This window comes from Molossus molossus, unplaced genomic scaffold (genome assembly GCF_014108415.1).
Source record: "Molossus molossus isolate mMolMol1 unplaced genomic scaffold, mMolMol1.p scaffold_m16_p_8, whole genome shotgun sequence".
Classification (NCBI taxonomy): Eukaryota; Metazoa; Chordata; class Mammalia; order Chiroptera; family Molossidae; genus Molossus; species Molossus molossus.
Window position 1 is genome coordinate 48661500 of NW_023425402.1, and position 27712 is coordinate 48689211.

At 47.0% G+C, this 27712-nt stretch overlaps 1 protein-coding gene across 1 annotated transcript in view; it reads left to right on the forward strand.

Moving 5' to 3' along the window:
* Nucleotides 1-9245: 9245 nt before the first annotated feature.
* Nucleotides 9246-27712, forward strand: part of BEND3 (BEN domain containing 3) — a 29276-nt gene continuing 10809 nt past the window's right edge. The window contains exons 1-3 of the mRNA XM_036249199.1: nucleotides 9246-9270; nucleotides 23286-23333; nucleotides 23794-23996. Of these exons, the coding sequence (XP_036105092.1) occupies nucleotides 23297-23333; nucleotides 23794-23996 (240 nt within the window). The 5' untranslated portion in view covers nucleotides 9246-9270; nucleotides 23286-23296. The remainder of the gene's footprint in view (nucleotides 9271-23285; nucleotides 23334-23793; nucleotides 23997-27712) is intronic.

Consider the following 27712-nt stretch of genomic DNA (forward strand, 5'->3'; position numbering starts at 1 on the left):
GGAGTTGACAAGAGGACTGTAGAAGCATCACGAGCAAAGGCAGAGGAGGTAGTCACGCTCATCCTGAGTAGGAAGGAGTGTGTAAGCACACCTTCGTGTCTTGGAGTAGAGTTGAATTTTCTAAAACGAAAAGATTACGTTTTGAGCAATTAAACTGGGAAACAACTAGACTTAATTGGAAAACAGCAGAATTCATACTTGGATATAATGTAGGTCAAGGAAATTGCCAGTCGTGTATCTAGAGCCTGGCACGTTAGCCTTGCAGTAATTACTTGTTAAACGAAGGAACGAATGACAACCCATGCAATGTTTCTGGACATTATTTTTTTCTCATCAGTTTAAAAGTGGGTTGGATTGGTGTGGGGAGGTGATCTACCTGTTCCACCTCTCTCAGACCTGCGATCAAGAGCAAACAGGATAACAGAATGTGAAAACACTATTGTTGTGGACTAAATGTTTGTGTCCTGCCCAAATTCATAAGTTTGAAGCCCTAACCCTTGAGGTGATGGTATTTGGAGGTGGGGCCTTCGGGAGGTCAGGAGGGTGGGGCCCTCAGGCTGGATTAGTGCTCTTATAAGAAGAGATACCAGAAGGCCTACTCTCTCTACCCACCCTGTGAGGACACAGGAAGAAGGTGGTGGGCTGCAAACCAGGAAGACAGCTGTCGCCAGAACCCAACTGTGCTGGCGTTCTGCTCTTGGACTTCCAGCCTCCAGAAATGTGAGAAAATAACTTGCTGTTATTTATGCCACCCAGTCTGGTATTTTGTTATGGCAGCCTGAGCAGACTGACACAACCAGGGGAAGAAGGTGACAGCTAGGTGGTATTGTTTCAGAGTTGGTGTGGCGTGGCGGAGGGAGCCCTAGAGTGGGAGGGCGGGGCTCTGGCCCGTGGCCCAGCTCCTGCCCTGAGTGAGCTGTCTTTGGGATATTCCCTCGTGACTGCATAGGTGTCGCGGGGTACCAGTCCAGGAGGTGCCTTTGATATAGACTAGGACAGTCTTGCACTTCATCTTTGACCCTTTGTTTCTTTTTCTATAAAATAGAAGGGGACTGGAAGATAGATATCTAACAATTATTCATTTATTCTTTCACCAGTCAGCTGTGTCTCGGGTCTTTGGAGACAGAGTGGCCAAAAGGGCCTTGCCTTCCAAGAGACATTCGAGCTGGGGAGACAGACACATAAAAAGGCCAGTACAGCTCCGGTGAGCAGGGTGCCTGCATTCGCCAGCTCGGGATCCCAAAACAGAAGTCCTCAGACTGGGGGCTTCAACAACACAGGTCTTTCCTCACAGTTCTGGAGGTGGGACGTCCAAGACGAAGGTGCCAGCAGGGTTGTTGCTCTGAGGCCTCCGCTCGGCTTGCAGACCACTGCCTTCTCTCTGCGTCCGTTCCTTCGTGCCTGCTGTCTCTCCCTTTTCTTACAACGACACCAGTCATACTGGCTTGAAGCCCACCATATGACTGAATTCAACCTTAATTACCTCTTAAAAGACCCTGCCTCCAAATACTGTCACCTTCCGAGGTAGACTGGGGGACAGAACTTGAAAACATGAATACGTGGGGGCCACAATTCAATCCAAAACAGTCCCCACCACAGGGGAAGAATAAGGTGCCCTGGAAGGGCAGAACAGGGACTCTAACCCAGACTGGGGACATAGGAGGCCTCTTGAGAAACAGATCTAAGTTGCTCTGGACTAAAAGATGAGGCTGGACTCAGGGGCTGTTCATTTAAATGAATACAACTCTGAGGCCTAGACCTTGTATATTTCACTCTATGGTGGAATTTGATATTTTTATTTATTTTTTTTAATGTTTGGCCTTTCAGAGAAATAACATAGAAAGAGGAACCCGCCCTGGCCGGTTTGGCTCAGCGGTTAGGGCGTCAGCCTGCGGTCCAGAGAGACCTGGGTTCGGTTCCCGCTAAGGGCACATACCTCAGTTGCAGTTTGTCCCTGGCCCTGGTTGGGTTGTGCAGGTGGCAGCCACTCAATGTGTCCTTTTCACGTCGATGTTTCTCTCTCTCTCTCTTCCACTCTCTACCTCCTGCTCTGTCTGAATAAAGAATGGAAAAATGTCCTCAGGTAAGGATAAAAAAGAAAAAGAAAAAAAAGAAAGAGGAACCCAAAAACATTGTTCCAGAGGCTAGTGTGCCTCGGGCAAACCACCTTTCATTTTGCCTCGGTCTCCTGGTTGGTCGCATCAGGCAGTCAGCATCTGTTATCTCTCAGGCCCTAATGTGTCATGATTCTAGGGAAATCCTCAGACTTACAGGTAAGGCTCTAAAATACTGTGTTGACACTTTATTTTTTAAAGAAAGATCTCTCTCTCTCTCTTTTCTTTTTCCTTTATTGATTTTCCAGAGAGGAAGTGAGAGGAAGAGAGAGAGAAACGTCAATGAGAGAGAACATCAGTTGGCCCTCCTGCATGCCCCACACTGAGGATCAGGCCCACAACCTGGATATGCGTCCTGACCAGGAATCGAACCGGCGACCTCTTGGTGTATAGGTCGATGCTCAACCACTGAGCCACACTGGCCGGATTGTGTTGACACTATAGAAGCTTTGGGAAAGGGGGCCATGGATTCTGTAGCAAAATCATATTTACTTTTGGAGCATTATTACTAAGATTTATTCCCTTCTCCCTTCTCTCTCTCTCTCTCTCTCTCTCTCTCTCTCTCTCTCTCTCGTTAAATCAATTGAATATGTAGATAAAGGGGAGACTGGTGACAGGAATAAATCTAGGCTCTCACACCAGCTTGGCATGGCTCAGCTATTCCAGGGTGACTTCTGCTCCTTAGGCCATGGTGACCACTCTGTGAGAGCAGAAAAGGGCCACAAAAGCAATAAATGCTCATATATTGTGGAGGAAAAAATGTCAAACATTACATAAAAGTATAACCTGAAAAAGTAAAAATCCCTTTCCTCGCTACCATCCTATACCTCAGAGGTATCCAGGGTTACCACTATGTTCCCCATACCTTTTTTACTGACACCAGATATAGATTTATCTATCTATCTATTTATCTTATTTATATATATATTTTTTTGGTACATGCCCCTAGTGGGAACCAAACCCGGGACTCTCTGTTCCACAGGCCAACGCTCCAACCACTGAGCCAAATTGGCCAGGGCTATATGTAATTTTTTTTTTTACAAAAGTGGGATTACACTATATATAGATCTGTAATATTCTTTTTTTTTTTTTTATCCTCACCCGAGGACATTTTTGCATTTTTAAAAAAATCTTGAAATAGAGGGAGAGAGGGAAGAAGAGAGAGAGAGAGAGGGAAGCATCCATGTGAGAGACACATTGAGTGGTTGCCACCCACATGACCCCAACTGGGGCTGGGGACAAACTGCAACCTAGGTACGTGCCCTTAGTGGGAACCAAACCTGGGACTCTCTGGACCGCAGGCTGACGCTCTAACTGCTGAGCCAAACTGGCCAGGGCTGTAGTATTCTTCTTTTATTCAATTTATCATAGCCAAAAAGAGTAACTTCTTTTTTTCTAAAGCCTACATAGTATACCATGGCACATGGTATGGGAAATAGTTAAATGAATAACTATTTACCAAGTTCTCTCCAAATTTTCTTGCTATTATGAACAATCCTGCAGTGGGCATCTCTGTAGATGTAGCTCTGTTGACTATTACCTAGGGACAGATTCCTAGATGGAGAATCACTCGATCTTGAGTTTATTTCATTTTACAGAAAAGGATTTAGGCAAGTCAAATAAGATTCTCTCTCTCTCTCTCTCTCTCTCTCTCTCTCTCATCTATCTATGAATGTATGTATACATTTCATTTACAGTCTTTTCATTCACAGCATCAAATACATTTTTTTAAATCAAACAATCACTAGAGCAGTATGTGTGTCCTTTTCTTCTTTTTTAATGGGGTCTGATTGATTGGCCGGGGACCCAGCCTCCCCATGCTCCCTGCTTCCTGCCAGTTGCTGCAGCTTTGTGATCAGTGTGCACACTCCTGACTGCAGGCCCGTGGGCGCCCCTCTGGGCAAGGGGCCCCGGTGGCTGCAGCGCCTCCAGCCAGCACTCAGGGCTCACGATGAGTTACAGTTCGGCTTGGCGTTTGTTTTCTCAAGGGCTTGAAATTGGGTGGGATTGCAGTAGTTTTCACTCTCCCTAGTATCTTTTTGAGGATCCTATTGTGCAAGCCAGATATTCAACTAAAATCAGATCCTAATGGCTGTGTTGGGTACTTCACATCTCAAGCTGCTATAAATTATTAAACAGTTCTACACATAAGAAATACTGCCCAGCACAATTCTCTTCAGCGTTTCATTCAAAACCTCATCCCCCCCCACTCCCTGCATTGTGTCATAGTGTGTCATTTACCTGCTCCTGATTCCACTAAAGGTAGTTGTTTTCCCCTCAGCAAACAACTCCTTGGGCCCAACTTCCCAACCAAAAATCATTTTTGCAAGTTATTTAGTGAGGTGTGTCTTTCAAGTTCCATTCAATAAGGTTAATAGTGCTCTTCTTCCCCTCATTCTCCCTTACTTTTCTGTTTTGAGTATTCACGGAATCTGGATCTGCCAGCTATTTCTCTTTGAAGTTGAAGACTTGGCAAAATTATACATCCAGCAGGCAAGAAATAAAATGGAAATGTCTCACAAGTAACAGTGAAATCTGTTGTGTTGTTTTAAGAGTTAACTAATGAAAAAAAAAGCCCTACTAAATATTGTCTTGGCAACTATAAATATATTTTAGCAACAATAAAACCTTTAGAATAATCGTTAAGATACCTGAAACCTAATGTCTGTCTGCCCACCACTCATATATATTTACACAATATATACACACACACATATATGTATATATAGTACATATATACACACACACATATATACATCCCATTCCTCATTGAATGCTGTGTAATTTTCCATTTGAGATTTTACAATTAGTGTTTTATATGAGTCCCTTATATGGCCAAGTAGCCAATTTCCCCCCTGCTGCATTTTACTCATAAAATTGGAAATGAGTTCATTAGATCAACTGCAGCAACTCTAATTTGAAATCTTGAAAAACACATTTCTAATTAAGAAATTTCCAATCAAGCAGAGTTCTAAAAATCAGGTTGTTGTTTTTTTTTCAGGACTTCATTCACATCCTTATAAACCACGAACAGTCTTTTCTTTGGGTTGGATTGGGCACCAATTGTTTTTCGAACCTCTTTTCTCTCCTCACCTTATTCTATGTTCATTCATAAGGCATTACTTTTATCCAATAGCATTTTCAGAACTATTATTTTTTTAAAGGTTCCAAAATACAACTGAAATACAACTATTCTAATGCAGTTGGCTTTACCTTTATTTATTAGTTTCCCTTCTTCCTGTTAAAAGAGAAAAATCATAGGCCCCAAATGGTGTCACTCATGCTAAAAGCCCATGATATCAAACGTAGATTTAATACCTGATCTAATTACAATTTCAACCTTTCCCAGAAATGTAATCTTACACAACTACACTGAAATTTTCTGGTCAAGCACCAGTGAGGTAATCCGTCACGTGGGCCCTCAATCCCACCCCCAACCCCAATAGAAAGAAGAGGCAATCTGCATGATAAAAACGGTTGCCATTTGCTTCCCCCCTAAAGAAGATGTCCTGGCCTAAAAATAATCCTTTCTTTTCTTTTAATAGCTCCCTTACCCCACCCTTCTTTTAGGTGCTGCCTGATTCATGAATTGCTAAATAGAGCCAATTAAATCTTCAAATTTACTTGGTTGAATTTTTTGTAAACACTGCTTATTAAAAAGAAAAACCCAACTCATATAAACATACAAAACCATTTGAAGTTAGATAGATTTCTTTCCTAGGTAGCAGTGATTTCCATTTCTGTTAATAATTTATTTGGAATGAAGAGCTTATTTTGTTAAGTAGATTGATCCAGTTGTGCAAATTAAGACACATATTTATAATTCTCACTCTCATATAATTTAAGAGTCTAGTTTAAGAGTGTACTTTGAAAAGTCAACTATGTCAGTTAAGCATGTTGATTGCCTTAGATGCTATTTTTTAATAAAATCATTCTATTTGACAACATCTTTGGTTTCAAACAATATGAAATGTGCATTTCTATTATTTTACTTCTGTTATCTTGTATTATTTAATTTATTCTTAAATGCCTGAGTTGATACAGTGACTGACTAAAGATATATCTTTCAAAATACACATTTCATTTAGTTCCCGTGGTAAAAATTTAAGTCACTTTACATTTTTAAACCACTTTGCATTTTAAAACCAGTTGTTTAAAAATGCAAAGTGAGCTTAAGTGCTAGTCTTAACTCTTCCTAACTCTCCTGTTGGGAAATCCTAGAAAACTGAACTAATGAAATGCAATTTATACTTTTAAAATTCTAATTATGACTGTCACATTAAATTGAAGGTGAGACTACAACTGCTGTATCTGTTAACTAAATCAAGCGACGCACTATGTCATATGGGTTATTTAATGTGCGAGTGTAAAAGTCAAGTCCCTGGCAGAAATCTAAGTGCCTCCATTCTGTCTTCTGGGAACGTATAAATTAACCATTCTCCCCCTGCGGTCCTCCTCCCTTCCTCCCTCCGCCCTATTTTAAATGTAGATAGGGCGACTCAAGCCTTTTGAATTTGAAGGGCTGCTATCTCGGCTCCATTCTTTTCATCATCCTGTTTTGAATGACACTGAGCATGTATGGATTCTTTTATAAAACCACCCCCTGGATGCAGGGCTCCATTCTCCTGCCAGTTTGCTAATTTTGCATAGCAATTAGTGTGACTTCTCGAAATGGGTTATCCAAGTACAGTTCGTGAATGTCCCACGTAGCTCCTCAGAGGTCATGGATAACCCTGTGCTTTATTTCAAACCCGAAGAGGAGGAACTTACATAATGACTAAATTCCCAATTGGAGTGGTCTGGAGGATACGGTAATGCAAAGCCATACGTTCATTCAAACCCTCCCGAGACTGGGCAACAAGGAGCCAGCATATGCCTTATTTTAGAATCTATTCTACCTATTCACTGACCGCTCAGGGCTGGGCCACATGGTCTTCTCTTGCAGCCAGTCCAGCTGTGAGCAGCAGATGGGATCATTTGCATTTTTCTTATATTTTCTTCGACAGACAAGTTAAAGCATTAAAAAAAAAAAAAAAATCACATTCTCTTTTTGCCTAAAATAAAAACGCGATTTAATTGTTAGATTGGGCTACCCTGACCCTCACCCACCATACCCCTTTCAAGTCACTGAGATTAGAGAAAATACCCGAGGGGTAGGTTATATATTTATCAAGTTGAAATCTCCAGTCCAGAGTCAGGAGTCTAAAGAATCAGCCTTTATTCAGACAGCGACTCGTGCCTATTTTAAGCGTTGGGCGCGGATATCCCGTGGGTTTGTCTGCGGCATGTGGGTCTGTGAGCGCGCGCACTTCCGAATCTCTCGCTTTGCAGCCTCAAAACTCCAAACTTCGGGTTACAAGTAGAAGGCAGATTTTTAGCTCTTAGGCTCACAACAGAGGGCGGCCACTCGCTGGGGGAGTGGCCAGAGCCAGCGTTTCCCAGCGCTGCGGTCGCTCTCCGGCAGCCCTCGACTCCATGCGGGCTCCGCTGGGTCGCAGGGGCCACTGGTGTCCCCGCGCCCCCGATGTCTTTGTGCCGAGCTTGGCGCGGGAACACCCGCCCGGGGGCCCAGGGCACCACGGAAATGCCATGAATTCGAGAGAGACGCTCGGGAAGGAAACGCCCCGCACAGTCGCCGTCCCGCGGAGGAAAAAAAAAAAAAAGTAGAAAAAGAGGCTTTTCAGGTCAAACTCCTCGGGTCTGAGGAACCACGTTTTAGAGACAGGACTCGCGGGGGGAGCACACACGGGGCGCAGCAGTCATTGTTAGCCAGCGCTGCCCCGGAGCGCCGTGGGTGAGCGGCCTCCGCCCCCCGCCTGGGCAACCGGCGCCGGCCCACGTGGAGCAGCGCGGCACCCGCCGAGCGCGCCGGGCCGTCCCGGTCCCTGGAGTGCGCGCCCCAGCTCCCCGCCGCGGCCGTTCACGCCCGAGCGCCGCCGCCGGTCCCGCGTGTGCCCCGCTGAGGGGGAGGGGCGGGCCAGGGGTGGGGGCGGAGGGGTTGTGGTTCTAATGCGGCGGGGGCTCCTGTGTCCTTGTGCGGAAATGACACACGGAGTCCCGTCACGTCACGCGAGAGCGCAGCGCACGGACACACACAAAGAGAGGGGAAAATACACGGCGCCCGCCCGCCGCCCCCAGCAACTCCCCGGGCCGCCCCGGCCAGGCCCTCCGCGCGCGTCCCCCACTCCCCGGACCTGCGCTACCCCGCACCCCACGTGGCGCCAAACTCGGCGCGGGCCAGCTCTGCAAAGTACAGAACTCGTGTCCCAGGTAAGTGCGGGGCGGATCAAGCCGGCTGCGAGGCGACGGCGGCTCAGGGCAGACGGACGGGAGAGTGGCTGCAACATCCATGCTGAGGTGGGGGCGGGAGCAGGGGAGGGGACGCGAAGGGGGGCTGCCCTGAGCGCGCCCGGCGGGAGGAGCGCCCACCCCCGTGCTGGGCCGAGCCGCCGAGCGAGCACCGGCGCCCACGGGCTCGCCGCGCCCATTGTGCCGCGCACCCCTTTGTGCCGCTCGGAACGCGGCGGCTCCATGGCGTCCCCGGGAGCACGCGCGCCGCGCGGGGGCAGAAGGGGGAGACGCGGAGTGGAATGGTCCGCGCTGCCGCCGCTGCCCGCCCCACTCGCGCCGCGCGCCGGCCCCGCACCCCCGCTTGGCGCCGCGATGGAGCAGCCGGGGCCGCCGGAAGGCTCTGCGGAGCCCGTGGGGGCTCGGTGCTCACGCTCGGCCGGGCTGCGGCGGGGGACGGTTCGGCGTGAAGAGGGGGGTGTCTGAGCGGAGCAGGGGGCGGGGACTGGAGGGAGATGCCGAGCGGGGCGCGGGAGGCCAGAGGAGCCGCGGCTCGGAGGGACGCTGTCTCCGGAGTCTGCAAATGGAGTGAGGCCGGCCCGCGGCGGCGGCGGCCGGGAGCGGGCGGATACAGGCCCCGCCGCCAGGGGGCGCAGCGTTCCCTCCCCGTAGTCCACGGCGCGGTTCGCGGTTCCCGCTGCCCGGGAGCTGGAGGCGGGCCCGGCGCCTTGGGTGTGCACCCCGGCTGGCGCGAGGCCTTCGCGGCCGGCCGCGGACTGGAGCCTGGGGCGCTCGCCGCTGCCCCTGACCTTCCCCTTTTCCTCTTGCAAACGTGATTGCCCACGCAGACTTTGCCCTCGCCTTATCGGTGAGTTGTGCAGCAGCCCCGGTGAGGACCTGTGGTACTGAGACATACATTTCTGTACAAGGTGTTTTTACAGAGGTGAAAGAGTGCTTGCTCAGGTGGCCTATCGGGGAGAATGTTATGCGCCAGGGCTAAGCAGACGAGGGTGCGTGGAATAGTGCTAAGCACTTCAGCGTCGGAAATGTGCAACTTCACCCATTTAAAGTAACTTGGACATGTTTAATGTGCCATGGGCAACGCATAGGGTGCCAGGAAGCGAAGGTTGCGGGAAACTGAGGCAAGGAACTGAGCTCTGGGCTGGCTCGGTACACAAACAAGAGGGATGGAGGAGGTTCTTTCGCTATCCTCATCCCCAACAACCCCCCCCCCTTTTTTTTTAAAAAAACAACCATCCCTAGTTTGTGGCTTTGTATCACCATACAGGATCCTGTCAGTTCCCTCACCCTCGAGATTTGCACAAGATTTTGTACCTTAGCCACCAACCCGGTGTTTGATAACTAAGTAGGTGCTCAGGCAAGCATTTGCTAAATGAATGGAGGGCCTCTTGGATTCCAGAAGAGAGGTGGGTTTAGTGCAGCCTGTTCCTGCTGGTGGGTTAGCCTGTCTGTACATGGCCCTTAAAATGGAATTCACAGAGCCCTGGCCGGTTTGGCTCAGCGGTAGAGAGGCAGCCCTCAGACCCGAGTCCCGGGTTCGATTCTGCCCAAAGGCACGTACCTCCCGCAGTTGCAGTTCCGTTGCAGGAGGCAACCAGTGGATGCCCCCCCTCCCCTCCCGGAGATAAATGGAAAAATATCCTTAGGTGAGAATGAAAAAAAAAAAATGAAATTCACAGAACCTTTAAAATTTGTCACGTGAAAACAACTGCCACTGAAGGTGGGTTTTACCAGAGATGCCTTCTCCTTGTTGAAGTAATTTAAGAGAAAAGTTTTACGTCTTCCCCACCACTACCACTAAAGCGCTAATAACAGCGAGAGAGACCAGCTAGGACCTAGCAGACAAAATAGTCATCCTCCCAATCTGTTGAAGGGTATTACATCGACACATTTAATTTCACACTCCCTTTTGGTCACTTTCTAAGTTCCTAAGCATCCCTTATGTAAGCAGAGGAACAGCAGAATGTCAGATAGTTAGGAAGAGAAAACTTGGCATCAACCCTGATAGAGGTTTGATTAGGTGAAAAAAATGAATGTCTTGCAGAATGTCTCGCCTACCCCTTTTTTAGAGCTGTCCAGAAAGCCTCTGAAGCACTGAGGAAAGAAACAACCCGAACCTCAGATTTTATAATGTAGAAGCAAGGAAGTTGCCGGCCAACCAGCAAAAACAATTTGGTGTTAATGTCCAGAAGGCTGGGGGCAGTGTTTTGTTTCAGGCACTTAATTTTGATGGCAAGTGGAGAATTATGGCTGCTACCCTTATTATTCATTGTGCCCATTATTGGCTAAAATAAGTTTGGAGGACTTGTAGAATTAATCTTTGGGGTGATGGAACCTTTTTGTATCCTCTCATTCGTGGTTACGGGGTTGTATGTATACATGTGCTTTTTCTTTCTTTTATTTTTAAGTCTCACTCAAGGATATTTTTCCATTGAGTTTTTCAGATAGGGAGGGAGGGGGAGAGAGAAAGAGAGAAAAACATTGATTCGAGAGAGACATATCGATTGGTTGCCTCCCGTATGACCCTGACTGGGGCTGGGGGTCAAACTGGGAACTGAGATACATGCCCTTGACTGGGAATCAAACCCCAGACTCTCCTGTCTGATGGCCGATGCTGTAACCACTGAGCCAAACCAACAAGGGCTACATGTGCCTTTTCATAGAATTGGACACCCTTCTCTCCAGAAAGTAAATTTTACTGTATGATAATTTTTAAAAATAAAATCTGAAGTCACATAAAGGGCACATGCCAAAAACATGGACATTTTTAATGTGCTTTGTGTACATCACCTTTTTAAAACAATTTTTTAAAATTGATTTTAGAGAGGAAGGGAGAGGGAGAGATAGAAACATCGATGAGAGAGAACATTGATTGGCCCCCTTCTGCAACCCCCCCCCCCCCTTGCTGGGGATGGGCCCACAACCTGGGCATGTGCCCTGACTGGGAATCAAACCAGCGACCTCTTGGTGCATGGGGTTGATGCTCAACCAATGAGCCACACCAACTGGGCACATCACCTTACTTTTGCTGTTTCTTCCCCTTCTAGATTAGATACTTGCTCTTCTCCCCCTTCTGATGCTCCAGTGTCTCCTGCAACATTATTATTTCAGCCCAAAGCTCTTGTGGTTTCTGGAACTAGCTGCTACAGATGACCTGCACATGCCAAGCTAAGAGCTCTCCCTACTGGCATCAGGCCTTTGGTGTGTAAACAGGAGGGGTGCTCTTTCGCTCGGAGTGGTGGTTATGTTCATCACTGAGTGACCAGATTGTTTCAGAGCTCAGTTTTTCTCAGCAGCTCACCTGGTAACATGCCTTGCCTCCATTTTTAATCCAACTTGCAACACATGTAGTTAGCCCTCATAGTGTTTTGTTTTCTACCAACAGCCACCTCTCCTCTCTTCTTGACTGATTTCAGTTATTGCTGGCCAGCGAAACACAGTTGTTTCAGTCTCTATAAGGACATTGATTGCTCAGCTGAATACATTGCTTGGTGGTCTTGTATACAGGGGTTGTTGGTTTGGGCATGGAGCTAGTAAAGCAAAGGATGGAGGTTTAGGGGTGGGATGGGGTTAGTTTACACCAGATTATGCCCCAACTCTAATTAGCTCATGTAGTCATAAGACTGCATACTTGAAAAAATGGGAAGTACAGAGAAAACTCAGCTTATACCTCCTAGGAAAATTAGTCACCATTGTCCAGTCAGTCACATGGGTGGCTGGCTGCTGGGATGTGCTGGCCTTCTTTTCCTCCTTGAGCCCAGCTTCTGCATGCCAAGGTTAAAGTTATAAGCAGCCTTATGCCTTTTACCATTGACGCCTAGCGTGGTTGCCTTTGCTTTCGCTCAGGAAGACATGGTTAGTCCCATTTAGAAAACGCAGTGTCACGAGGGCAAGACGCTGATTCGCAGACAGGCAGGGTTGTGGTTCGCTGCGTGCTGAATGATGAGGCTGTGCCCTGGCTGAGTAAGGACAGCATTGACAATTACAGCTTCGGAACAACTCGGGGGGAAATTGCCCTGGTTTTGTGAGGACTGGTATTTTTCAAACAGCGTGTGCAAATGTGTCTAAAAATAAAAACAAATTGCAAGCATGTCCTGCAAGTCCCATGGGCAGGATGCCACTGCCGAGAGGCCGGTTCTGAGAGCCCTCAGGCTCCCCGCCGTTCCTGTAAGCCCAGAGACCGCGGAGAGCGTGGCATGGGAACATTCCTCCTGTCCTTAGGGAGAGCATTCGATTTGATTTCACTCCCAGCTTCTCCTTTGAAAGGCAAGCTATACTAACCTTTTCAAAAGCTTTAAGTCATTTAATTTTGCAGTTTTAAAAAAATAGTCACTATGAAGATGTACTGTAAACATCTTTTTTTAAAAGGCTTTAAAACAGGTAACATTTACTGAGTGCTGTGTGCCAGGTACTTTCTCCTTTTTGGTTTTCACTGAAACTCTAAGTGAGGTAGTGTGTTCAGCTCCATTTTACAGAAGAAAGAACCAGGATTTGGGTGGATAAGCAACTTGCCCAATGCTAGAAACTACACGTAGGTGGAGCCAGAGTTTTAACCCAGTTCTTTCTGACTCTAAAGTGTAGTAGGGAATCCCATTATCTGTGAGATCAGCCACACTAGTCCCTATGTTGGTGGTCTGAGGGTCCATGTGGCCAGTTGACTTGCTCTTGCATCTGAGCCCAGCCTCCAGATGGGTGCTCAGCAGGAAGGGGTGGTCATGCCCCATCGGGTCCCAGCTCTGCTTGGAAGACTAGAATGAGACCATCAGCTGGTGTGTACCCCACCTTTCCCTCTGCTTGCTCTCTGCAGCACCCTCCCCCAAGTGAGGCAGAGATTGCTGGCCCCCTGGTCCTACATCTGCAGCATAAGAGGGCTCTTGTGAGGACTGTGTGGGCTAACACGTGAAACACTCGGACCGTGGAGCTGATGCTACGTGAATGTCAGCTGCTGTCCTCCTTTTCTCTGTTTCGTTTTTAAAAATCAGTATGACCTGCAGGAGAGAGGTGTCAGGAAATCAGATCATGTGGTGTGACAGTTGAGAAAAGGATGAGGGAGGTTTAGGTAGGTCTTAGTAAAACTTTCTAAATTCTTGAGTATGTTTTATTAATAACACCTGCCAAATGGTGTGAGCATATTCTCTCTGCTATACTTTTTTTTTTTTTAATCCTCACCCAAGGATATTTTTTTATTTATCTTCAGATAGAGTGGTAGGGAGAGAGAAAGAGGGAGAGAGAGAAACATTGACATGATAGGGACACATTGACGGATTGCCTCCTGCATGGCCTTGACCAGGGCTGGGGACGAACTGTATCCGAGATACGTGCCCTTGACCGGAATCAAACCCGAGACTCATTGATTTGTGGGCCAGTGCTCTAACCATTGAGCAAAGCGGCCAGGGCTCTCTGCTGTACTTTTTGTATGTGGCAGTGCTACACTAGTACGGTCCCCATGGTCTCAGGAGCCAGTCACATTCATCTTGTGGTGCTCACATTCTCAAGGAGCCCTCGTGCAGTGGTGAGAGTTTGCTTCGCTTTACACCTGGAAAATGACTTGGGAGGTGAGGAGGACTTGCCCCGAGTGGCCTGAGGTCAGGGCTGCAGGGCAGGGGCCAGCTGTTCCCGGACCTGCACCTCAGCCCAGAGGCGAATCCTACCTTCAGTGGCCGTTTCTGATTTAGTGGAGACAGGGAGGAATCCTGAGTCAGCTGGCTGGGATTTGAACCTCAGGCTTTCAGGAAGCCCAAGTACTTCCCATTTCTGGGCCTGCCGTTTGTCCTGTGTGACACTGGCCAGCCACAAGCCTCTGGTGCCTCTGATTAGCCTTGTTCTCCTCTTACCAGAGGCCTGGTCTCGCTGATTGCTCAGGAGTGGCCCATTCTCTTTGTAGAACTTAGTAGAGAGACACCACAGATCAATGTCAACGCCCTGTGGCAGGGCTAGAGGACATTTTCCTCTAGAAACCTAAGGGACATTAAGGAAGAGACCAATGATCCTTTGCCAAGGAATCGCCATACCTGGGTGTTGCTGTGGTCTTGAACCCAGATCTTTTATTTTGTCATTGATAATCCTTACCAGAGGATATGTTTTTTCCCATTGATTTAGATAGATTGGAAGGGAAGGATGGGGGGGGGGGAGAGAGAGAGAGAGAGAAACATCAGTGTGAAAGAGACACATCAATTGGTTGCCTCCCACATGACCCCAACTGAGTCTGGGGAATCGAACGTGTAACCCAGGTATGTGCCCTTGACTGGAATCAAACCCGAGACCCTTTGGTCCGAGGGCCAGGACTCTAACCGCTGAGCCAGACTGGCCAGGGCTTGTATCCAACTTTTAAAAAGGAGAATTTACCCCGAATTCGATTCTTTTTTTTTTTTTTGATATTTTGTTCAGATAGAGTGGGGGAGAGAGAGAGAGAGAGAGAGAGAAACATCAACATGAAAGGGACATATCGAGTGGCTGCCACCCTCACAACCCAACCAGGGCCGGGGACAAACTGCAACCGAGGTACATGCCCTTAGCGGGAACTGAACCCGGGTCTCCCTGGACCGCAGGCCGATGCTCTAACCGCTGAGCCAAACCGGCCAGGGCCGGAATTCGATTCTTGTGTGACTCCTTATTACCCATTTTTAACCAGTGACCTTCCTACACTCCCTCCTTTTCCTGTGGCCTGGCCACTTCTCAGCAGACTCTGTCCCCAGTGCTGCCTGCTGCTTCCCCCTGGATCCAGGCCCCTGGAACAAGCCTCACATTGCCCAGTTTGGTCCAGCTTTTAGGTGTTATGGAAGGAGGGGGTCAGAACATCTCCCAGGATGCTCAGACACCAGAGATCCCCAAAGAAAGGACCACATGTAACGGTCGTCTGCCATCCAGAATGCAGACGCCCAGCAGGTTAGGCAGGGGGCCTGGTGGGGCACTGAGCTGCTCTGCAGTCCATCCGTGTCCCCGGCAGCCACACACTCTCCAAACGACCTGGTTCTCAGCACCCAGCTTGGAGCCCTCGTCCAGAAGGTGGTTCGGTTTTATCTTTTTTTCCTCCTGTGAAATTTGGCTTATTTTGATAAATACTTCAAGTATCAAATGCATTGATAGAGCCTATAATGCACCCACCAGGAAATGACAAAGCTGGTCTTACTCATACCTGGGTTTGTGACTGAGCATGTTTTGTGATAGCCCATACTGAGGAGCTTTTTATACCTTCAGAGGCAATAATTTAGGGACAGTTACGACATGAAAGCTCTTCACTAGTTTGTCATTTGTTGAAATTTAATGATTTTACATTCTTAACTTGTTTCTGTTGGTGGACCTAACTCAGAATATGACCTTACTAGTAAAAATTACTGTGCTTCTTTTTTCATTTAAAATTTTATTTATTTTTGTTTCCAAAGAATTGCATGCTCACTGTAAAACATTTAGAAAGTAGAGGAAAACATAAGGAAAAAAAATCATCCATAATCCTCCTAATTGGAAGTAATTACCATTTTGGCATATTTCACTCCAGCTGCTTTATGGCATTTTTAATTACGTAGTTGAGATATCCCCGTGCACTTGGAAGTATGTTGTTCTTGACTGGGTAGCCCTGTAATGAACAGTTGATTTTGAGTCTTTACACATAATTGAATGCTTGGCTCCTTCTGTCAGCAGCGGTTGAAGTGATGTTTTGAGGAAACGGGCAGATGTTGACTTTGTGTGATGGTCTCAGTCCAGGTCACATTCAGTTGGTTGTTCCTTCCACTTTCTCTGCAGCCTTTTGCGGAATTTATCAGTAATGAACCATGGCTTTTGGAAGGCGTGCTGTGCACTAGGAGTAGTCTCACCCTGGAGTTCCTGCCTGTCTTAACCTAAGATCACTGTGAAGTAAAAGACCTGCTGGTCCAGGCACTTTGTTTAGTCCTTCTGGCTGTTGCTCATCGTCCCGACTGCGTGTCATATAATTGTCAAGTGTATGAGGCTCTGTAAGTGACAGAAAGATTTGGTTTCAGGTCTTCGTAAACTGAAAGTGATGAGGAAAATCAAAATATACCCATGTGAACACTGACAAAGTTATTTTCCAAGTAGACTTTCCCCCCCTAGAATTTTCTTGGATTAAGATTTCACCCCTGCAAGAAAAAAAGTCTTGTAGGTAAACGTTAAAGTGTAAAACTGTTTGTATCTAGAGCCCAGAATTGTGAGCGTGGTGGTGGTCTGCACTGCCATGGCCCGCAGCCTGTGTTTACTAGATGTGTTAGTTGTTATAGAAACCCTAATGTACTCTCTACTAACCTTGGGGTTCTGACTGCTCTTTCCTTCCTGTTACTTTCACCTTCTGGTGTTTATTCATCCCCACTTCCGACGTTCCCAGAGATTCCCCTGCATCCCCCGGTCCTCCCATGTGTTGGTGGTGGTCCCTGTGGATAAGCGGTGCATTCGGCGGGTTCCCTGCACAGAGAGCAGCTCCTGTCACACTGTGGGCCTGTGACCACCACAGCACAGGGCAGGGAGACAGGACGCCGTTCCTGAAGGTGTGATCTTGAGCGTGTTCATAACCTTTCTGAGCCCTGGGTCCCACACCTGTGAAACAAGCTGGTCTCTGAGGTCGCTTTGGCTCTAAAACAGTGCCTCAGTTTCCTCACTTGAAAAAATGAGACAAACAGGTTTCTGCCTGATAGGATTGTTAGGTTCAGTTTACTGTAAAGCTCTTAACACAGCAGCTTCCACACAGTGTAGGATGCAGTGTGGTAAGTACCAGAAAGGGGTGGCCCAGCAGGGTTGCTGCCTTCCAGGAGCTGCCCGGGGGCGGGGGCGGCCCTCTGCTCCCACAGGCCGTTGGACACCGGCAGTAGTGCCATCCTAGTGCCATCCGCACTGCCTGGAGCCAGGGCTTTTCCCCACTGGAAGCCCATGTTAATATGCCTCCTAGGTTTTCAGCCCTCGCTCTCTCTTCCCAAAGAAACGACTCCCAATTCTTGCCTTACAGTTTGCCTCTGGGGGAACTCAAACTAAAAAAAGAAGTAAAATTTCCAAGAGTGAGGATCCTAAACCTTTTATTCTCAGGATCCCTTTATACTCTTAAAAATTGTTGAGGATCCCAAAGAGCTTATTTATATGGGTTATATCTGTTGATATTTACTGTGTTAGAAATTAAAACAAAAATATTTAAATATTAATGCATTTTAAGATAACCATAATAAATTCATTACAAGTTAATATCAGTAACATTTTAATGAAAATCTTAGTGAAAAGAGTGGTATCATTTACATTTTTTGTGAAACTCCTTAACATCTGACTTAATGGAAGACACCTGAATTTTCACATCTGCCTCTGTACTCAGTCTCCTGCAAACTAATAAATCACGGAGCCTCAAGGAAACTCCTGCATACCTGTGTGAGAAAAGGGGCAATAACATCTCAGTGTTATTATGAAAACAGTTTTGATCTCATGGACTCCCTGCAAGGGTCTTGGATGTACTGGTAAACTTGCTCTCCAGAAAGAAAGACAAAATGCCCTGGTTGTACACATGCCAATCTCCATGGTGTAAATACTCCCACTATGGCCGATGAGAAGCTAGGAGCTTGACCCTGCTAACAGTGAAGTTGGGGAAAGAGTGTACAAGCCGGTGTGAGTCGGCTGCAGTGAGCCACTGTATATGGAACACGCTTTGAGAACCATGGACACAGAATATCTCTGGTAGGACACGCAAGAAAAACAGCATGGTTACTTCCAGACTGGAGGACAGTGGACTTTTCAACCAAATATTCTTTTTCAGCTTTTCAATTTTGTTTCTTGTGCATGTATAACCTAGTCAAAAAGGAAAAAAAATGAAAGATTTTAAGAGTCTTCCCTTAAAATGAACTCTAAAAATATAAATTGACCTCTAATTGAAAATCTTTCCAGCTTTTCCATTGCTTTTTGGCGTCGCTTAGAATTGGTTCTTTCTTTGTTTTTCTTTTAAATATGGTTTTATTGATTTTTTTTTTTTTAGAAGGGAGTGGTAGAAACACTGATTGGCCGCCTCCTGCATGCCCCCCAGTGGGGATCGAGCCCGCAACCCCGGGCATGTGCCCTGACCAGGAATCAAACTGGGACCCCTCAGTCCACGGGATGACGCTCAGTCCACTGAGCCACACTGGCCGGGCAGAATTGGTTCTTTCTAAGCACCAGTGAGCGGTTCTCACTGCTCTGCCTCCTTGTCTGGCTTCACAGACTTCCTTCCCTCCTCAGTCTCTTCCTGCCCAAGCCAGGTGCATGCTGCTACTCGGGGTTCAGATTCAGCCTCATTCCGGCGTGAGGCGCGGAGGCAGCTCTGCCCGAGACTGCGTTTATGCCTTCACTTGAACCAGTTTATCCTTTGGAATTTGATATTTGAGTGGCTAAAGCATCTTATTCGTGAACATTTGGGATTACTTTTTACCCTCTCCTTCATGCTTTTTGTAAACGGAAGGCTTTTCTGATGACATTCTGATCTTCCCTCAGCCACAAACAGAATCACACCCGTGTGTGGAAAATTGAATATTGTCCATCTCACTCTGTGCACAGGGTAAAGTCTAGGCGGCATTTTAATAAAATTATATCTACTCCTACATGCTCTGCAACATTGAAAACCTTTTGGTAACAATGACAGTCACTTCGCCTCAGGCTTCCTAACCTCTTTGTTTTTTGTTTTGTGTGTGTGTGTGTGTGTGTGTGTGTTTTGTTTTTTTGATTTTTTGTTAATCCTCAACTGAGGATATTTTTTCCATTGATTTTTAGAGAGTGTGGAAGGGAGGGAAGGAGAAGGGAGAGAGAAAGAGAAAAAACATCTGTGTGAGAGAGACCCGGATGGGGACGAGGGATGGAACCTGCGACCCTTCAGTGAGCAGGCTGATGCTGTAGCCACTGAGCACATCAGCCAGGGCTTTTTTTTTTTTAATCCTCTCCCGAGGACATTTTTCCATTTTTTGTTCAGGTAGAGTGGGAGGGAGAGAGAGAAACATTGATGTGAAAGGGACACATCAAGTGGCTGCCACCCGCACGACCAACCAGGGCCGGGGACAAACTGCAACCGAGGTACGTGCCCTTAGCGGGAACCGAACCCAGGTCTCTCAGGACCGCAGGCCGACGCTCTAACTGCTGAGCCAAACCAGCCAGGGCTAGGGCTTTTTTTTTTTTAAAGAGCATTTCACTTATTAGATTAGCCACTGGAGAGTTACCCTTTGGTAGCTCATTGGGGTCTCAGAACCTGTGCTGGTTTAACTAGAGGCAGCAGCAAGCCACACAGGTCTCGATACACATTCCCTTCAGGCAGTGAAATCATCTTCCCTTGGGCTTGGTCAGGGGTTTTGAGGGACACGGAACAGCCAGCCCTTGGGAAGAAAGCTGTGGATGCGTAGACCATCTCACAATTTGAGATTCATGGTGAGAGGAAGGAGGTTTTGAAAAGGAGCGCATGTTAAAATTCTGCAGAGTCCACAGGCAGAGGAGATTGCAATCTTAGCAGCCTGGGTGGGCGGGAGCTGTGGTAGTTGGTGGCTCCTCCATAACCTATAGTTAAGTAACGGAAGGAATTTCTGTGGCATGCTTGGCATCCGGATATTCAGTATCCACCCAGGATGAGCAACCCGGTGACCTTCATGTTGCAGATGACCAGGAAGTGGAGGTAGCAAACACCGTGCCCGTCCCCTCACCCCCAACCCTGATGTGGTGCGTGCTGTCGCCACGTCAGCTCAGGATGCCCGGAAGTGACCTATACCCCCGCCTCGCAGAAACGTCTGAGCTCGGGCTGGTGTCCGTTTAGAGGCACAGGGACACTGGTTTTCCAGGTAGCTGCCTGGAGGTGAAAGATGTGGATGCTCCAGCTGCTGCTGGACCGAGAAATCTAAGGCTGAAAACTGGCCCCTGTGTTCAGCAGAACCTCAGCAGAAGAATGAGCATTCGCTTAGTATCATCTCCTCTCCGGTGGCTGACGGGAGAGACACAGACTCCGTTGCAGCACTGTGTTCGCCACTTACAGCTGTGTGTGTGACACTGGCAAGTTACCTCCCTTGTTCCCCTTTCCCTTGTTCAGAATTCAAATATTTTATTTCCTTAGTCAAAATATAAAAATATTTTTCTAGCTTCAATGACAAATAAAAATTGTGTATATTTGGGGCATGTGCCCTCGGTTTCCTTATCGGTGAAATCGGGATTAAAATGGCTCAGAGTGAGACGGAGGCACCCAGAGTGCTCAGCAGTGCCCGGCATGCGGCCCGTGGGCTGCAGGTGTTACCGAGGACCCTCACCCCACTCCCCACCACATGAGCACCATGTAGTTGTGGGTTTTTCAGGCCTTGCGAATGGGAAATTCCCCAGCTTCCCAAAAAGCATGGCCTCTTTGCTGGCCCAGAGGGAAGGGGCCGCCATTCTGCGTTCTGGGTTACTTCTGTGCTGATCTAGCATCTGTCACTGGTCTATAAATGAACACAGACATGTTTTCCAAAGCAGATGCACGCTGGGCATCTTGAATGCCCACGAAAGCCAGCCGCCCTGTCCTCCCCACCTCCCCCCTGTGAGCCTTCCCAGCTCCCCCTTGCTTCTCCTCACACCACAGGTGGCTCCAGGGGGTGCTCCGCCATGGTTTTCTGACAAGACAGTCCTAGGAGCTCAGAATTCAGGTGCTAAGTTGACTGCTGTCATGTCACGTGATGGTGGTTCAGAAAATACCCTTCCTGCTTCACTGAGCCACAGCCCAGCAGAGACCACACCCAGCCCTGACTCCAGGCCTGGAGCTGTCAGCCTCCTGCCCCCCTCCCCCGCTGCGCGAACTATGGGTGGGTGGATGTAATATTAGCCGACCATACCATCCTGCTCAGCTCTGTGGTTCTGTCTGCTGTGTTTTCTCATCCACTCCTGTTTTCTTTTCTTCTAGGATTGACTCGACCTTTTAATGCTTTCTACTTAGCCAGAGTCTTTGTAGTTCTCTCTCACTCCGCCCTCCCCCCCCAATAAGTCATCCTCCATCTACTCCTTTTCCTGCCTTTTCTCTCCAGAATGGGCCTTGGGTACAGTGTGCCCCCTTGTTCTCTCATTCTCCCCGCTGCGCTCGCCTCTGCCCTGGATTTGAGGGAACCGGTGGTTTGACCCTGTGGCAGGTATCCAAGGGCAGTCGCCACACTTCGGGGGCAGCCTGAAGTCTTCCTCTTGAGAGGCCTGTGACTAGGCTGGGCATAGGAGGCCTGATTTCTGCCTAACGTTGGTCACCCTCCTGTCTGAAATGCAGTTGTGCATTTATTTGACTTGCAAATGGGAAATTCCCACCTACCTGCCTATGCCTCTCCCAGAGACCCAGGTCAGACGATGTCCTCGAGCATGATGAGGGGTGTTTGCCTGGAATACAAGTCGTATTTGCTAGAATTCACCTCTGGTAAAATTGTTCTTGGACTTTTGAAGTTTACTTATCATTTATTTCCCCACAGTATCACCTTGTGTGTTATGTTTTCCAGATAGGAGATAGGCTGGTAAGTCACTTGTGGTGTTAATTTCAGTTTCAGACAAATCTTAAATTTTCTTATTCACACTCTGAAAATGAGTAGTGCAGGGATGAAAGGAATTGTCCCTGTCAAAAGATAACGTGACACACTGAGAAGGTGCGCCATGTCAGAAGCGCTGTGCGAGTGGGTTTGGAAATTATCTGTGCCGAGATCACCTGGACGCTCCTCTGTCTTGCCTCATCCCCCAGCCCTCCACTCAGTGGTGTAAAACAGGACCGCACCCCATTCCACAGCTACTCAGCGGATGCTTTACTGGACTTTGTAGATGGCATCCCTCTTCCTTATAGAAATTTCTTAAGAGGTGCTCCTGAGTCTTGCTCTCCTCTGATCCTTAACCAAAATGAGACTGGTATTTGTCCGCTCAATCAATTGTGGGAAGCACAACTCAGTGTCAGTAGTAAAGGCGGTCACATGTGTCCTCTTGCACTACCTCGTTTATACCGTATCGTTTATATGGACGTGCTGTTATGTAATCTGAGGGATCGCAGAGACTTATGGTGCTTTTAGTCATGGTATCCATTGCATTCCAGCCGGGGCGTGGGAGTCGGGCACCTTCCACCTCACCTGCCTCATTCTCTTGTCAATAAAAAGAAGGGTTTGGACCAGACTGTGTGGAGGTCAAGAGCTTTGAAAACCCACAGTGCCTCTTTCTCTGAAAGAGAAAGTTGTTTCTGAAGGAAAGTCTAACCAGCACCATCCAATAAAAACATAATGCAAGCCACATATATAATTTTAAACTTTCTTGTAGCCACATTTTAAAAAAGTGAAATTAATTTTAATAAAGTATTTTATTTAGCCTAATAAATCAAAAATATTATCATTTCAACATGTAATCAGTATAAAAATTAATAATGAGATATTTTATACTCTTTTAGCTCTGCTAAGTCTTTGCAAGCTGGAGTGTACATCTCCATTTGGACCGGGCACATTTCCAGTCCTCCGGAGCTTTGTGGGGACACTCAAGGGCAGCACAGGTCTCTTCGGGCCACCTCAGCCCAGGCCACGGGATTCACAGCTTCCATCCTTGATCAGCCTTTTCATTTTTTGTGGCTGAAATTTATAAAGCAGGGACTAACAGATCATTTAAGCTGGAGTCTATAAAAAAAGACTTGATTTTCTTCAGTAAAGTCCCCCCAGCTCCCTGAGTGCTCTCAGCAAAAGCCCTGAGCCCCGTTCGGCCCACATAGAGCCCTGGAGAAGCGCCCCCAGCAGGTGCACAGGGGCCTGGCTGCTCGGAGCAACTGCAGACGAGAATAAGAGGATACGGTTAACCTCCTACTGCCCAGAGCCAGGGTGGGGAGGGGAAGGGGATTTCTCATTGTGGGGGAAATTAAGAAACAAATCAAGCAATAAATCAAGACTTTGTCTTTGTCTTTTTATGTAGTGGAATAGAAGATGAACTCAACTGAATTCAGTGAAGATGTAGAAGAAGGTAAACAAAAAACTTACTAAAAATTATTTTTAATTTAATACTCTTATTGGGTCATACATTCACATGGTTCAAAAATATAAAAAGGTACAAAATGAAAAATCATTGAAAAGTCTCCCTCTCCTGGTACCCATGCACCTTTCAGAGTTTACTTTTTCTAAAAGCATCACTTAAAAGATAGTATTTGTTGCCCTCCATCTCCTCTCTCCCCCCTCACCCTCCAGAAAGACTTTAAAACCAGTTTTGAACAAAATGTTCTTGGAACATGGTTTTATTATATAGCAGTAGCGCGGTAAGATGAAAAGTGCTTGGTTGGAAGGTGCGGTTTTACTGTGACTAGACTTTATCATCTGAGCGGTAGTGTCAGAGGACGGCCCACAAACAGCCTGTCGCTCACGGCCCCCTGCTGACCTCGGAGCGGCCCAGTGGTCTCCTGTTGAGCCCTCTCTCTTCTCTGCCACAGTTCTGAAAAATAACACTGTGAAAGTGGAGACGGAAACTGAGGATGCTGCTCTGGACTGCTCAGTGAACTCCAGGTCTTCGGACAAGCACCCTCTGGACAGCGTCTTCACCACCCTCCAGGACGCCAGCAAGCGAAAGCAGCCGGGCAGCGAGGGCCAGCCAGACGCCGTCTCCAATGTGAAGAGGCGGCGGCTGATTCCTGAGGTGAGGGCCCAGCCCCTTCCATGACTGTTTGGGCTCTGACCCTCTGAGGAGATGCTGAATCTCTACTCCTAGGATCTGGGCAACTCCTAACCCCCTGGGCCGAAAAAGGCCCTCATTTCAGCTATCCCATCTCTGGCTTGAGTGTCCGGAAAGTGTCCTTAACTGGAATCTCGTCTGTGTCTGGGTTCAGGAGTGGGGGCCAGGGTGGGTAAGTCTTCACAGGCATCTGCTTCCGAGTTCTTTGTTTTGCCCTGCTCTACAGAAGGGAAGGTAAGAGCTTGCAGACGGCAGCCTACATTCCACGTAGTACACTCTTAACACAGATTCCCAGCCCGGGCCAGCAGGTCTTTTCCCAAATCAGATTCATCTTTTATGTCTATTGGGGAGCTTGTTGCCTAAAGAAACTTTTCATGAACCTTTTTTTGTGAAGCGGAGGATTCTTCTGTATTGTATCTGTTATTCCTAAGTTATCTATTTTATGAATTTACTTTATTTCTTCGTCACCTGCCGATTATATTGAACTTTGTTAAATTCTGAGAGAGAAAATGGAACTGCCATTGTGGCCCCTCTAGCAGCCTGTAGTCCAGATGGGAGATGAGACACGTACACAAAACAGTGCAGACTGAGGAGAGAGAGGCAGCTTTGGGAGACGAGGGGTATCCAGCCTGGGATGTCTCCATGGACCAGCAGTTTACACCTTACAACATTTCCCTGAACTCTCCAGTCCAGGCCCTTACCCCCATCTTTGGGTCTTCCAGATAGTTGTTTCAATTTCTGCGTGTCTATCCAAAAGAGCCTCCATTTTCAAGACTTATTATCATTAGCCAGAACACCATGGGGTGTCATTCAGGGACTCTCTGGGTTATTATTGGTCTGTTTTAATTCTCCTCTGTTAAATGCTGGGGCAGATCCAAATAAATTAGTCATTTATAGATTTTAGAGACTGAGTCTGCAGTAAGTAAAAGCTATTATTTGAATGGCAAAATGTTGAGGTTAAGATTTTCAGCAGGACTTAAAATATGCATGTGTACATTACATTATAATGAGGCCTGACCTGTATTCCACATCGTGGAACATTGAGCGATGATACATTTATCTGTCTACCTACCTACCTACCTACCTACCTATTTGTTTAGGCCCTTCCCCCAAAACAGTTTTATTGACATATAATTTACATATTATACAATTCACCAATTTAAATTGTACAATTCAGTGGTTGTTCGTATGTTCACAGAGTTGTGCAACCACCACCACAACAAATTTTAGAACATTTGCCTCACCCCACAAAGAAATACTGTGCCCACAGCAGTCATTCTGCATTCCCCTCCTCTAGCACCTAACGATCGTTAATCTACCTTGTGTGTGTCTGTGGATTTGCCTGTTCTGAATGTGTTATAATTGGAATCATAGAATATGTGGTCTTTTAGGTCTGGTTTGTTTTACTTAGCAAATGTTTTCAGGGTTCATGCATGCTGTAGCATGTGTCAGCACTTCATTCCTTTTTATGGCCAAATACTGTTCCATTGTGTGAATATACCTTATTTTGTTTATCCATTCATCAGCTGATGGACATTTGAGTTGCTTCACTTTTTGATTATCATGAGTCATACTCGAGTAATACATTTAAAATAATCTATAATGCCCAGAAAAAGAATTGGTGTTTTTTATACCTATATGAACCTGTTTTGTTTTGTTTTTTTACAAAGAATTGATGAATACCTTTTGTGGCAAGATGGTTAGTAGAATAGCTGAAAAACATTTCTCCATTTGCTTTTTCTTATGTTTTACTTTAAGACATAACTTATTATCCTTTTCCCTAGGTGTCTTGCGCTTTATACTGTCACAGTAGTGCCACACGCCCATCCATGTACATGAACCTGGTGCCCTTCTGTAAGGGCCCCTATGGGTGGATTCCTAGAGGTTATTCTGAAAATGCTGAAAAGTTCGAGAAGCACTATGTTATGTTCCTAAAGGAACTCCTAAAAATTCTTGTTTGTCACCTGCTTATGATCAAGCCTACAAAATCCTTCATGTTCGTGAGTAAAGCCAGAGTTCAAGAAGTAGAACACTTTTGCTATGTAACAACCCCCCTCCCCTCCCCTCAAAAAAAATGCATAAAACCACAACCATTTTATTCAAAATTGTGTGGGTCAGCTGGTGGTTGTCCTGACTTGGCCTGACACGGTTGGGGTGAGGTGGTCTGGGATGTCCTCTCCCCCGTGTCCAGGCTCCCCTGGGCTGGCAGGGATGACTGGACCGTCCCCCTTATGCACGTTCTCACCCTCTGGGAGGCCAGCTCAGACTTGTTCGCGTGACATGGAAGAGTTCCTGGGGCAAGACGGGACAAGCTCTGGAGTGCAAACTGTTCAGGCCTCTGTTTGCCTCATGTTTGCTAATGTCCCACAGGTCAAAGCTAGTCATGTGGCCAAACCTGGATGCAAGGGGTGGGAAAATAGACCCCCACCCCTGATGGCAGGAGCAACGAAGTCCCATTGCCAAGAGCTTTCACACAGGATGAGGGAACTAGGGTGGCTGTTTTCATAAACAGTTCACGACAGTACAGACAAGCTCCGCATCTAGAGAGAGTGCTAATCACGTGAGGCCTGGGCGATGGCCTTTGTGGACAGTCCCAGGTGGTCCCACTGCCTCAGTGCACACGTGGTGTCACTCTGTCCCTTTGTTCAATACATTTTTGTTGTCATGGCATCATAGAGAAGGGAGCATCTTTGTATTCTTGGAGCAGAGAGGTAAAGAGAAGGTTCTTAAGATTTGTGTTTTAGTTGAATCCTCCAGGATGTGAAGCACGTCAGAAAAGATGTGGCATTGGGCTAGAACCGCACTGAGGGCCGTGGTGGAGGGATTGCCCATGTCACACGAGCCATGTGCTGGGTCTCGAGTGCCACCCCGAGCTGTGAGGCAGCCTGCTCTATCAGGCCGGAGCTTCTGCCTCGCCGGGAATTCCGACATGTTCAGAGAAAAGGGAACCAAAATGTATTCAAATAGTTCTAATATGACTCGTCCAACTTACATATTCTAATTGGTCCCGTGTTTACTTTTCAGTAGATTTGCTACAGTTCTAACTCATTAGATTTTGGCAAGGAAAAGACATGTTTCCTCCTGGATTTTATTTTGGGTGTTTTATTAGCTTTGTTCATTTTCCTTAGTGTATATAAAGTGAGGTTGGTATCCTTGCACCCCTTCCTGTTCTGTAAAAAGAATGTATGTAAGTAAAACCTTTTGAAATTCTTGAGCTCCTTGTAGAAAGGTGTCATGTGATTTCAAGGCAGTGTTTCCTTCTAAAGTTTGTGTAAGTCGAATTTTCAATTAATCAGCAGCCTCTGAACCCTGGGGACTTCAGAACAATCCATCAGTTTTATGAAATTATAGTATATGTTGATAGTTCTAATTCAGAGTGAATAGTCCTTTATCCTTCGCCCCCTGAATTTTCTCTGATCCTTCTAACATATGTGGGGGTGGAGATGAGGTGTCCATCCACTTTCTTAGGCACTTTCATCCCCAGGTGAGACCCAAGGAACCAGGAGGCTGAAACAAGCAATATTCAGTAAGGTGGGAAGGAAGTGTATTAACAGTTATTGGGGGAGAGGAGATGGGGGAAAGGGGGATAAATGGTGATGAAAGGAGACTTGATCTGGGGTGGTGAACACATAATACAATATACAGGTGGTGTATCATAGAATTGTACACCTGAAACCTAT